The sequence below is a fragment of the Chaetodon auriga genome, chromosome 3, assembly GCF_051107435.1.
Source record: "Chaetodon auriga isolate fChaAug3 chromosome 3, fChaAug3.hap1, whole genome shotgun sequence".
Classification (NCBI taxonomy): domain Eukaryota; kingdom Metazoa; phylum Chordata; class Actinopteri; order Chaetodontiformes; family Chaetodontidae; genus Chaetodon; species Chaetodon auriga.
In genome coordinates this window covers 16113779-16127045 of record NC_135076.1, presented here as the reverse complement: position 1 = coordinate 16127045, position 13267 = coordinate 16113779, and the positions used below count along the sequence as shown (strand labels likewise).

The 13267-nt window shown below is 41.9% G+C and overlaps 1 protein-coding gene across 6 annotated transcripts in view; it reads right to left on the bottom strand.

Annotated features, from left to right (window-relative positions):
- Window positions 1–3107: 3107 nt before the first annotated feature.
- Window positions 3108–13267, bottom strand: part of LOC143317772 (arf-GAP with coiled-coil, ANK repeat and PH domain-containing protein 2-like) — a 49239-nt gene continuing 39079 nt past the window's right edge. For 4 of the 6 annotated variants that reach the window (XM_076725764.1, XM_076725765.1, XM_076725766.1 and 1 more), the window contains 10 exons: window positions 12887–12956; window positions 12605–12699; window positions 12306–12508; window positions 11193–11294; window positions 10539–10631; window positions 9798–10030; window positions 9411–9520; window positions 9214–9324; window positions 8771–8832; window positions 3108–4994 (listed from right to left, as the gene is read on the bottom strand). In XM_076725764.1, the coding sequence (XP_076581879.1) occupies window positions 4891–4994; window positions 8771–8832; window positions 9214–9324; window positions 9411–9520; window positions 9798–10030; window positions 10539–10631; window positions 11193–11294; window positions 12306–12508; window positions 12605–12699; window positions 12887–12956 (1183 nt within the window). In that variant the 3' untranslated portion in view covers window positions 3108–4890. The remainder of the gene's footprint in view (window positions 4995–8770; window positions 8833–9213; window positions 9325–9410; window positions 9521–9797; window positions 10031–10538; window positions 10632–11192; window positions 11295–12305; window positions 12509–12604; window positions 12700–12886; window positions 12957–13267) is intronic. The other 2 variants (XM_076725768.1, XM_076725769.1) reach the window with 1 other exon arrangement.

Genomic DNA, 13267 nt, shown 5'->3' with positions numbered 1-13267 from the left:
ATTAACATGTTTGATGGGATTCTTATATTTTTACATTGAGGTATAATATGGGATGTGATACAGGATCTGACTTGTGTGCATGGACACCTGACTGGTGCCATTTTTATCAGACATGGACGGTGAGATGAAAATCATACTGCATTGTGGGTACTGTGGTCTGTAAGCTCAGACTTTTCATTCATTGCTCTAGTCAGGATTTTTTGGAGGTGCGCGTCAGGCTACGGCGTAGGGTCCACGTAGGGGTCTGCGTCGACGGCGTAGGTACGGCGTCGCCGCGACGCAGAAGCCTAAACCAAGCTTTACACCTTAAATACTGCTACACACCTCCAACAATTCATTACTTATCTCAGAAACAATTAGAGTTTCTTTTCTAAACTTAGAAATGTGCATTAAGATGCAAAAACACTTTTCCTTTTGAGAGAAACATAGATGAATTTCAGACAAATTACCAACTAAAATAAGTGTTCGACAAAACTACATGACGAAAATAGGAGTATAAATACCCCAAATAAATGACTACAATGCTACAATCTGAACCAATTGAGACTGACCTGTGGACTGACCAGCAGGAGGATCAGCTGTTCGTGGTCCATGTGGTCGACATGATGGTCCTCCCTTCATCAAGCATGGATGTAATTATTTCACTGCTCATCTGAGAATATTTCATTTCAGCCTGCAAGTTAACTAACTATGAACATTTTCTTTGAATGGTAGTGTCAGTATGTTGAAGTCAAACAAATCAAAAGTTAAATTAACACCTGGATTTTGCATTGGATGTAAGTGAAGTGAGCTCATCTGACTGGCACTGTATTATGTGTTTGAAGGAAATAAGACTTCAGTCACCGCTGGACTCAGCGACTTGTTAACGCCAATATGTTCTGTTGTTTGGTCCCTGGCAGCCTGAGCGGCATTAATGGGGCTTGGCCCTCTCGTGCATTTGTTCACATGGTGTTTTTATGGAGGGAAACGTCTCCAGCGGCGGCCCTTCATTTCTCCACAGGCGAGCAGACCGCAGACTTCCTGGAAGAGGCCTGGTGGCCGACTCACAGAGCAAAGCCCACGAGCCAGACACAAATCAGACGACCTGTAAACTCACATTCAAACTGGCATGTATGGACGGTTGAGGCAGCTCGTGCAGATTGCAGTAAAAATTCAATATACTGAAATCTTTATTCTATTCTGGAAGCACAAGAAGTATTGAACTTAGTTTGATTTTTTTTCTGCTGAAAGTAATTTTGTATTTTATATTTCTGCATTTTTTTCCCATTTCTTCCAGCTGTATTTCTGCACACATTGATTTAATTTCTTATAACCCCACTTTACAGGATTTGAACAAACACTAGAATTCAACATTATGTACTGGGGTGACTACATCATTGAAAGAAGAGATTTTCAAACTGGCAAATATCAATATTAGCCTCAAAAATCCAGTATCAGCCAGGCTTTTAGTGATCTGTCAAGCCTCAGATATAACATCAGGATAGAAGTGTGTGAAATGTTTTTATCTTTTTGAGCTTTAAATGCACGTTTCAAAATGGCCGCTGTGGGAATAAAGTGAAAGTGTGTTGGCGCTCACTCCACTGCACATCTCCAAATGCTCCTGTGTTCATTTCGTGTCAACCTGCTTCACCCTCGCTCCACCACCTCCTCACTCTCTCAGCTGCTCTGCTGTATGTGCAACATGTCCAGTAGTATCGCGTTGATATATGACTGTTGTTGACAACGAGATGTGTTTTCAGGAACATTAGTTTGAGGCAGACTAAACACACACACAGAAGGACTATAAGTCATCTGAAGTGGTGGGCACTACCGGCCTGCATGCCTCTCATTTAAACAGCAGCAGAGATAAACACGCCGTAATTATTAAATGTGGAACAGGGCTGGATAATATGTCCATGGACGAGTATCAAGATGGGCATGGGGTGAAACTCAATCATGGAGTCTCAGTGGATGTTTAACATTAGAGCTTTGTTTGTTTAGTTTATTTGAAACAGGTAGAGTGATTAAAAATGATGAACTGCTATAAACTATAAACAGTGTTTAAAGACAAGCCCTCCGTGTGGGTTAAAAGAAACTTGTTGGTTAGAATGAAGTGAGAAAATCAGAAACCCTGAGAAAACTCACACTTACATAAAGTTGCCTCTCAGGGTCCCAGCTGCATTTTCAGGTTGGAAAGGTCAAGACTTATGCCTGCACATTATGACAGCCTGAGAGCTGAGCGCCCCCTGCTGGACAGACAGATTACATCGCTGCTCTCTGCTAAACTTACCCTGAAAGTAATAACGGAGGAAAAACAAGACTGAAAAAATTCAGTGAAAAGCTTCAGCAGTGGTTTCTAAGCCACAAATAAGCACGTGTGTAAATAGAAAATAGAAAATTATTCCACATCATCTGCGCTGACGGACACCTGCACTGTAAATAACTGAAATCCACTGTTTGTAAAAATCAAGATCCCGATCCTTAGCGTTGCATCTGACATTAATGTTTAGTTTTTCCTCGTCCTCGTTCAGGAGAATCAACGAAGGCAAAGGGGAAAATGAGCTGAGTGGAAGTGGAAGAGCCTCAGCCATAAAAGTATTTTTAGATTCTTTTCATTCTACTGTAGCCTTAGTACCATAAATAGGAGAATGGTCTTGTTTATAAAGAGCAAAACGTAGACATAGGCCAGTTCTGTAATTCTGTTAACAGAGCAGGAGTACAGTGGCTGGCTCATGAGTTACTGCTTTGTCCAGAAAAACTCATTTGTGATTAGGAGGAAAAGCTCTGCCTCTGAGAGGATGTGGGACCTTCTATGGCCTTTTTGAAAGAGGAGGAAGCTTTTTAAAATCACTTACAGTATTTTGTGAGCTTGTGTGTATTAATACATTCATTATCAACGGCTTTACAGAAGCTAAAATGTAAGTAGGAGTAGATGTGATGTGTGACTCAGCGTGAACGCACGTCAGGATTTTAAGGAATATTTGGAAACAAATCTAAATTCAGACTCAGCTCAGCTCAGGAGAGCAGTCCAGGAATCTCTTCACATGAATTCATTCCTGTAACGCAGACACAGAGGCTGAAACTCAACCTCCAGACAAATAAAAAAAAACGAATCAACATTCAGTGATGAACCCTCAGTCCATATGTATTGAAGTTCTTACATATTACAGGTAGAATATACAGTACATGTATACTGGTGTACAGACAGGCGATATAAAATGGGCTAAAATTACCGAAGGATACAAAGAACAGCATATACAAAAGCTTATTTAATGATTCAAGTACCACTAACTTTATACTTCACCTCTCTGGAGAATTCAAAAGCATCTGTACAAAATGTACAAGAATTGTATCCCATGTTTCATTGGCTAAAGGTTTCTCTTCACATCACATCTTACTGTATACTGTTAATGTCAAAGAGAAGTGAAGCGTTTAAGGCAAAAATCACAGATCCTACAGTACAGTACGTAACCTCTGTCGTGACTTTTGCAGACTCTGTAAATGTTTCTTGAAGCACATGAAAGGATAACTGCAATTACAAACCTTTACAGATTTTCCACTGTGTAATATTTGCACATACATACTGTGTCTGCTGTGTGCGACACTTTATTTTACAGGTCGGTGAAACAATTTCCTAATCATTTCCTGGGAAGTTTCCAAGAAAGTCCTGCGCAATTTGCTTCTAATTAGAGGGAAAAAGAGGCACTTCAATCAATTCATTCAATTATCAACCTGCAAATCACAGCAGGTCAAAGAAGCAAGGATACAATTCTGTATTTCTCACAAAGTTTCTGGGTGTTCCCAAATCAATCAGGGCTGAAATGTTAAGGATTTTAACTTTAAGTTTACAAAATTAAAAATTTACTTGGATTTAATGGAGCTGTTCTTTGAGGGAAAGTCCAATATTCCCTACGATTAAAATCAAGTTACACAGTTGTTTCTGGGAAACTTCCCATGAAATTGTTACTAACCTGTAAAATAAATAAAAAAATATATGGAGTTATTTTAATTCCACAGAGTCACGATGCTGAGAGGCTGACTCACTGTGAGACGTCCTGCAGGTACTGATGTGGTGACAACACGGAAAGTTTCAATCATTGAGGAACGAGTTCAAAAATAACTATCATTAAAAAAAAAAAAAAAAAAAATCACAAATACTGCTATCTATTTAACATTTCAGACAGGTCAATAACACGTCGACTTCTATGTTCACTGTACACTGTTTAACATGTCAAAGTCTTACCATCAAAACGGGTAAACATCAGCGTTGATTTAAGTCGAAGGGATCTGTGCAAATGAGTAAAAGCATACTGCCGTGTATATGCTGCTGAGAGTTCACGAAGCTAAACGTAGATACAAAAAGATCCTGTAGCATGTTGAAAAAGACAGCCCTATGGGAAAAAAGGAAGCACGAAAAAATTTCAATGGAGCATTTAAGAGCCTGTCAAGCACTTACCTCTTTACAGCCCGGATGCACTTTGTCAAAATAAGTGACAGCCTTGACGGCAGCTCTACATTCAGACCAAGTTCAGCTATCATGTGATTTTCTTTTATGACTGCGAATCCTTTCAAAGGCTTTAACACTGTACCATTCACTTCCTGTAATGTATCCCGCTGGAAAGCACAGTTCTTTGTTGTTTTTTTTAAGTGAGGTCTGCTGTTCACAGAAGTTCTTTCACTCGAGTGAAACGCCTGTAATTTTCACAGCTGCAGCTCAAATGAACAGAATCTGATGAAAGGGAGCTTCGGCCACGTTAGATGTGGTGACGTGAGTCCAGCTGTGGCGGCGCTAACCGGCTTTAATGCTCGATGGTCGTGGAGGGAGAGTGGACGTCTTTCCAGACATTGTTTTGTCTCTCATGGGTTGAGTAGACGGTTTCTCTGAGCGTTAGTGGACGACTTTCTGTTGTGTCAGGGTCTCTGCGGATCGTACTGCTGATAGCGGTTCAGCTTGTCCGGGTCGTTGGAGGCCATGTGGGTGAAATCCTGGAAAATGTCCTGGTAGGTTTCATCTCCTGTAAGAGGAACAAGGACACGACACATCAACAACAACAAAGGCAGCAGGTCCAAACATTTCTCATTTTTGCTTTATTCTTGTGGCCGCTTTTACCTCTTCAGGCCTGTAAAAATCCATCTAGTTTACCAATCAGAGAGGGAAAAAGGCTCATGACCTATGTCCTGACAAGCAGATATTACATTTACAACCCATCTTTTTAACGGTTACTATGTCTCAGCAGAGTAAAAATAACTACTTCAAAGTTTATCTCCTGCTGTGGCACAGGAGCGTTACAAAAGGAGACAATATTTAATTTACTAATAACATAAAGATAAGATGCTGGTATGATAACAATCCTAAAACTCAACAACAACTCAGTAGGATTCAGCGCTTTGCTTGAGTCTGAGCCCATATCAACCTGCTGCAAAGAAGCTCAATAAAATACTGTGAAATAAAAAGTTACTCCAGTCTTTAAGGCTAAACTGGTACAAACAAAATAATCATTAATGCGTCATCATGCAGGTGAACAGGTGGATAAATATCTGCAGAGTGGAGGGCTCATGCACAGCGACAGTATCATCAGAACAAGAATGAGAAAGAAAAAGTCGGCCATACCTGTCAGAGTTTCAGCGTGCCTCGAAATATCAAACAGAACAATGCAGAGGCAGAAAGGGTGGGAAAGAACAGAAGAAGCAAAAAAGGCAAATGTTTGAGAACAAACGGCAGGAGAGTGTTTCATTAGCGACTGGAGATCGACTCGGAAAGAAAAGACAAGCCCACAGAGATCAGTGTTTGTTACCAACTGTATTGTGTTTAAAGTGCAGGAGTTTATGTACAAAAATACAGTTGTGTTGGCCTCAGCACCCCAAAGAAAACAAAAGAACAGAAGAAAGGCACAAACTCTGGGGAGGAGAGTGAGAGAAGAAAAGCAAATTACAGAACAGAGAGAGTGAATTTACAGAGAGGAGGACGAGAGCAATAAAGAAGAAGGTTTTAGAGGAGGGAGAGGGCCTCCTCTTCCACCAGAGCACAGGTTCTCAATCTGTGTGACCGTCACGTGTGAATTCGCCCTTTTCAGGTTCTTTAGCATGTTTTGAAGACGACAGGAGACAAATATGGATTAAAAAGGTATTTAAGAAAAATATTAAAATAATTACTATGTCTTCTAAAAAAATCCTGCTTCCACACAGATTTGATGATTAGAATTTAAATGGCAACAAAAACCACAGAGCAACCCACAGGTTGAGAACCACTGCTCTGCACTTCTTCTACACACTTAATCAGGTAGAAACACTTGAGTTGAGGGAGCTGTAATCTTAATAAAAAGGGGTTGATGAGGTTAGATCTCCCTCACATTCATTACCCCTGAACATCCCTCATCAGTCCATTCATCAGCCGACTGGAAGCGCTGATGAAGAGGCCGTCGGGTATCGACGAAGACGGCGAGCTGATGCCGCAAAGCAAGACGACGCGAGGATCATTCAGTGACAGCTCGTACTTCAGACTCTACTCTGCTCCTTCTGCTAAAGACAAACCTCCTTCTATTCCTCTCATGATCATTGCAAGTGTGTCTGCTGTTGACCTTTAAGGCAACGACAACGAGCAACAGCCTCTGTACCGTTCCCTATCCACAACCATTGCACATGCTAAAGAAAGTAAGAAAAAACAAGAATTATGTGTCATTCTTTGTCATTCAGGTCCAAAACATTCAAGCTAAAAATAGTCTGTCTACCTAAAGCGGCACATGTAGCCCTCCATATAAGATGGTTTATTCTTCTTCGAAGACGAGTGGACATCGCACAAGTCTCTTTTCCATACAATCTAAGGACTCTGAAGCAACCCCTCAGCATCTACTCTACAAGACACAAGGACTTCATGTACCTGTGAACACAATCAGTAATCCTCATTCTAACTACTGAACGCACCCCCACACGAGTCACCCGCTCAAAACGCCTCTTATTGTTCCTTATTGTTCAGCACCAGGGGGTAAACAGCGGGCTCTATCACTGTCAGTGAGCAGAAACGAGCATTTAATCAAAGTGCTTTGGTGCCCTTCAGGATCTGGGGCTGCATGGAGGGGAGACGTGGGGTAAAACCGGGGTACGTTTCATTTATTCATTCACTATCAATAAAGTAAGCTTTGCACTCCTCTGTAGCCTCGCTCTTATTGAATGCCTACTTTTTTTTAAAGCTCCCATTTGATTAAGATAAATATAAGCTAGGACTAGCAGGTGATAAAAATCTATACATGGTTACACGTGGATATTTTTCTAGGCTATTGCACTTGTTGCTTGATGATGTAACATCCTCACATGGTTTATCTATATTTGAGTAAAACCCCACTAACATTCAATACAATCAATGCGATGGCACTACAAGGCCTTCATCATCTTACAATTCAGGATTTCCCGTGTCAATTATGGGCAATGAGCAAGCACACGTAACCGACTAATAACCAAGACACAATATTGTCATAACAGGAGGTAAATACCACACAATCTAAAAAGAAAACGCAAGGATGTGAACACAGAGCCCCTCATGGCACTCACCCCTGTGCAACCAGAGCCACTTTCAACTCTGTTTCTTCTGTCAGACTATACAGAAATGTACGTATGCACGTCATTTACAACATGTACATTAAGTATACTTATTACACGGTCCCTAGAATTACCTTTAGAAAAGAAAGCTGTTCTAAAATAGACTTTTTTTCTGACCAGGCATGTCACAACAGCAAGATGCAAACTTGCAAACACTTCAAATGAGTAAACAGGCCTTGAAAATGGTTAAGACTTAAAATGGGAACCATACAATCGCAGGAAAAAAAGGTACAATAGTTGCATAACCATAAATAGGAATGTGCTTAAATGGCAGGTCAATTTAAAATGAAACTTGCTGATTTATAGACATACACTACGCCCCTCCAGACTGGTCAGATAATAAAAAATGTCATTCAAAAGTCACGATTATTGCCGGATAGTGAAAACTGCCGTCACTTTGAGGTCTGAGTGTCACTTGATACTGGTGGCAGTTACTGGGTAGATAGTGTTTTTTTTTTTTCTTTTTTGCAAAGATACTGTGCCTGATAGCAGAGACACAATACAAACTAAAAAAAAAATTAATATTAAGCAACTAATTAGTCATTAGCTGCTGTAATCACTGAACACTTCTAAAATAGAAGGACTCACCACAAGTGGGAGCATTTAAGGGAGGAAGACAATAAAGTAAAAAGTGACACTGTTTCCTTTCAATTTGTGCTATCAATAGTTTGACATTAGTAACAGTCACTTAATCGAAAATGTGGATGTTCCACTTTGGAACAAAACTCTTCAGTAATGTCCAGAGTTGATGGCTTAAACCCTGTCACATTGATACAGTCTAGCACCTGACGTTACACCACACGAAGGTGCAGCTGGCCCAGCGCCTGGCCGGGTGAAGCTGGTAGCTGCTCTCACAGTACAGCAGGACACAGGAGCACAACTGACAGAGTTCGGCTCAGTTCACTCAGTCTCACGAGAGTGGACCAAACGTCCCCTAACCTGAAGGTCTCTAATTAGAAATCAAACCACTGAGAATGAATTGTCTGGGTTATGATGTATTCTCTACTAATGTGCACTTTTTTCAGTCAACTGAGCTCAACTCTGAAACCTGGGCTTTACATTTCCTCTGATTAGCCTGGTTTTACAGCATGCCACCCGTGTTATGACAGTAATTAAGTTTCGTCCAGCTGCAGGCTAATAAACTCCTGCATGCACTTCCTGTACTGCATCTCGGTGGGGCTGTTGGTGTTATATTGACCTGACTGGCTGTAGGGCCCCTCCGCCTCTCGCATCTCCTCGTTCATCTTGGCCAGTCGTAACCTGAGAAGCGGGTTAAGAAACAGGAAGCGACACATTAGCCACAGTTAAGCAATACAGTTTTACACGTTTTACATTCAAACACAACAGGTTTATTCCCTGTTAGAGAAGAAATAGACAGAAATACTCCTCTCTGATAAATAACAGCCCTGCTGCAGGCCACTGTTACATCAAGAGGTGAAAGATCTATAAACTGATTAAGTAGTGACACCTTGTGGTAAGAGTTGCTACAGCACCTGCAGACAGTTCAGCTGGGTTACGGTTTGATGGATAAAGCTAAATAGTTTTTTTAGCTTGTAATAAATTCATAGAACAGTTCATGTCAAGCTCAGGCAATGCTCTCAGAATAAATATTGCTAAACAGGAAAATAATGATCCACTCACAGTGTGACGATGTCTGCGTTGGCCGCCTCCACCGCTATTGTCAGGGGTGTTTTCTCGTCAATGTCTGCAGCATTTTGATTCGCTCCTCTTTTTAAGAATAAACACACTTGCCTGGAGCAGAGAGAAATATTCGTAATTTTTTTTTGCTCAGAGTATAAGTTTGGTGAAGTAATGATGACGAGATGTGGAAGACGAACCCTGTGTGTCCCAGCATGGTGGCGTGGTGGAGAGGTCCTCGGCCCTGAGCGTCCTGCTGGTTCACATTAGCTGCATTTTGGAGCAGAAACTCGCAGGTGACTAGCGAACCCTGAAATGAACCAATCGTGGAACTCGTTACATTATTTTCCGGTGATGAAACGCATCAGTTATAGTGTTCAATTAACTTGTAAATGTTGTTATCATCAAAAGGTCAGTTCTGTTCCACTGGCAATGTTTCGTGGGATCACTGTTCATGACAAGAAATTCAAACTAAATTAGAAAAACCAAATTAAGTGTGAAAGTGTTTTCCTTACTTGTCTTTCAAACTATGCTGTCAGTATAGTAAAATGTACTGAGTTGACTGGATTATCTGCAGAGATGCTCACCCCCTGCACCGCCATGATAAGCGGGGTCCTCTTGTCATCCTCCGTGTTCACCCAGTTGACCTCTGCTCCGTGGGCCAGTGCCTCCGCCATGTCCGGCAGGCTGCGGGCACATGAAGCCCAGTAGAGCTGCAGACCCGGGCTGTACTCCTTGGGCTCGTAGAAAACCACCTCCTTACAGGGCGACGGAGGAGGCAGAGTGGCAGGCATGGCCATGGGCGGAGACTCAGCAGCCTCTGAAAAATGAGAGGAAAGAGATGAATCTGCTAAGTGAGTGGAAACAGTGTATGCAGGTTTGGAAAATCATTAAAAAACATATAAGGTTGTGTAGACCTACGTTAAATGACTGGAGGGAACAGATTTTTCCTTCTGGTCTCAAACATAGTGCTACATTACAAAAACACTGTTTAGTGACTACCTGCATGACGTGTTATCCGGCATGTTTTCTGCAGGGACATCTTCCTCTTTTAGAACAGTTGGGGTGTGTGTTAGGTCATGCGTGTGTCATGTGTCTCTTTTAAACTTAGCAATAGCAAACAGGAAGACATCACTTATTATAAGCCAAACTGCAATAAGCACCTGTGGTTCTTCAACTTTCCATTTCTTCTCCTGCATCATTGTTTTCCCTCTGATGTTTGTGTAAGATGTTCTTTTTTAACTTGGCCACTATGGCGGTGGCTTTATGTAAATAGGCAGGGATGTCTATGTAAAAGGTGTGTGAGTGCATGTATGCTTGTGTCTTACCTGCATCTGCCAGGCTGTTATTGGAAGGGGTGTTGGCCAGCATCTCCCTGCTCCCATCAGCGCTGTTCTGGATGCCGCTGTCTGCACTTTTTACTGTAAAACAGGACTGAATCACTACTTGTGTGTACACACAGGCGTCAGAGAGAGTGCCAGAGACGGTGTATAAAATAAGAGGAACACCTTCCTGCTGATTGTTTTGATGCTGGAAAGCATCCTTATGTCGCCTTCAAAAGCCTTTTTTCATGAATATGTTAATGTGTCTTTTGATGGGTGCTTAAGTTTTTCCAGTATGATAAGCAGAAACAGCAGGCGGTCCAAATATTTTGTACAGTGTACATACAAGTCACCACACTGGATAACAGATCCCCACCAGCACCTTATGTCTCAGATCCCTGAATAACAAAAACATGATGAGACATATACAAGCACTGACCAAAACCGTGTGTGAGATAAACACGCCCCACCCCGGGAAAAATAAAAGATGGTACACTCCGCAATGATCTTAACATGACGGGATGGTCCATTAGGAAGGTCTCGATGAGGGAGGAACAGAGGAGTGGATGAAGGGTTGTTAGTCCACAGGCTCAAAGCAGTGAACACGAATGGACAGAGGGGATGGAGAAGCAAGCGAAACACTAAGCATTTAGTACTTACTGCTCCTGAGCTTGGAGGAGTTGTCAAAGTAGGAGAAGAGCGAGTCAAGCTCATCAGGACAGAAGAGAGAGTCGCGGCGGGCCTCCAAGCCGCTGGCAACAGCTACGTTAGGGATAATGGGAGTTTGGAAGACGAAGGATGTAAATTGAGCGGCAGGGTGGGGAGTTTTAGGGTAGGCAGTGAGAGCAAGGGTTAGTCCAGAAGCACAGAACAGCCAGGGGAGGAAAGAAAGAGAGAGAGCGTGAACAAGAGAGAGAGGGAAGCAGGGTGAAAGCAGAGATAGTTAGACTACCAGCTCAGTCGACACCGGAGGAGACAGACTACGAGAAGCAATGGGAGGCAGAGAGGGCTTAGACATATGCTGTTCACAGAGAACATACAGTATGCCGATGGGTGGACACATCTCCACGGCAGTGCAAAAATCACATAGAGCATACAATAGAAAAAGGGGCCACACAGCTGACACTGGCTTTGCCCTCTGAATGCATTAGAAGTTCTGTTTCTGAGGTGGTAAAGCAGAAACATCAAAACTCTGAAATCCTGTTGAATTCATTTAGCAACCATGTAATTTGGGTTGGGAAGAAATGAAAGAGAAATTTGCTCCCCAAAAAAAGTATTTGGACATTGCGAACAATTCACTGCTCCTCTTCCTTAAATGAAAAATCCAAGTATCATTATACTTTGGAGAATTATGGGACGATGTGGGCTAACTCCAAGATGGAAAAACTACTGATCCCACAACGTCCAAGCCATCATCCAGAGACTTCAGGACTCAGTTTTCAAAATTCACCATGACGTATACCAACTGGTAATGCTGATTTACAATTGAATGATTTTTAGACATTAAAGGCAAATATTGTATTTAGTCCAAACAGCATGTTAGACCTCGTGATATTAAATTCATTAACCAAAAATTCAGTACACTGTACGTTTTTTTGTGTGATTGCCAGACACCATCCAGGTATGGCTCGATACTTAGAAAGAATACAGATTTTTAGCTGTTCATTCGATACTTTGAGCCATCTTCATTCAAGTTCAGTGAAGAGGGAAAGGTTACAGAAAACACCAATTCTTGGTCGAAGGCGTGTCACGTTTGTTAATGTTTCCACTGACCTGACTGTCCAGAGGCGTTTGAAGCAGGTCGGAGTTTTGGAGTGGGTGGTGGTGGTCTTGGGGGCAGATGCTCGGAGCTGCTGCTCAGCCTCTTCTCCTGTTTGCTCAGAGAAACCACTTTATTGCGAAGCTCCTCGTCTGATGGCCGACGTACAAAGCGGCGGTCCACGTATTTGGCTTTGATGTAGGCCTCCACCTCGTGTCTGTTCGGAAAAAGAAGTGGAGAGTTTTGCTGGGGAAAAAGGCGAGAAATTTGAGATGGTCGGAAAATATCAATATGCTTTCCACCAGTTGTGTACCTTGGATCTCCTGGGTGTGGTTTTCTGGCTCCTAGCTCCTCTCGCCGGGCCTCATAGATCTGGTTGATCACTCCGTTTCCCAGTTCACACATCAACTGTGAAAAATGTACAATAAAGTTAGTGACAAAAAGCACATCTGGATAACATTTCTGGAAAAAATAAGAAAACGGATAAAGACAAAATAAATGTGTATACAATAAGAAGACATATAGGAGGGAAAGGAGTTTCAGTTTGAACTGGACAAGTGTATTTCTTTATGAACATCAGTTTTTCCTCACTCACCTTTAGTAGTTCCGGCTCCCACGTATCCAAAGTCAAAGACCGAACCTTAGAGAAATGCACTCCCAGACTCCTGTAGATGACAGAAGTATTAAAAAAAGCACAATGACAGTACTCATTGTGAAAGGGATAAAAAGGCTGGGAAGAAAGAAAGACCAATACGCTTTTCAACACACATGAGTGTAGTTTAGGTTTTACCCACAAGGTGGAAACTGGGGTCTGCAGATTCATGGGCTTTAATTCATTATTATGGGCATTAATCAGAACATCTAGTACAGAGAGAATGTAGTTCTCAGATAAAAAGGCAGTACCCTGAAAGCTTTTCCATAACTAAGTCAATATGCAATGACCACCTGTAATACTTTGCAGTTTTCACCAAAACAA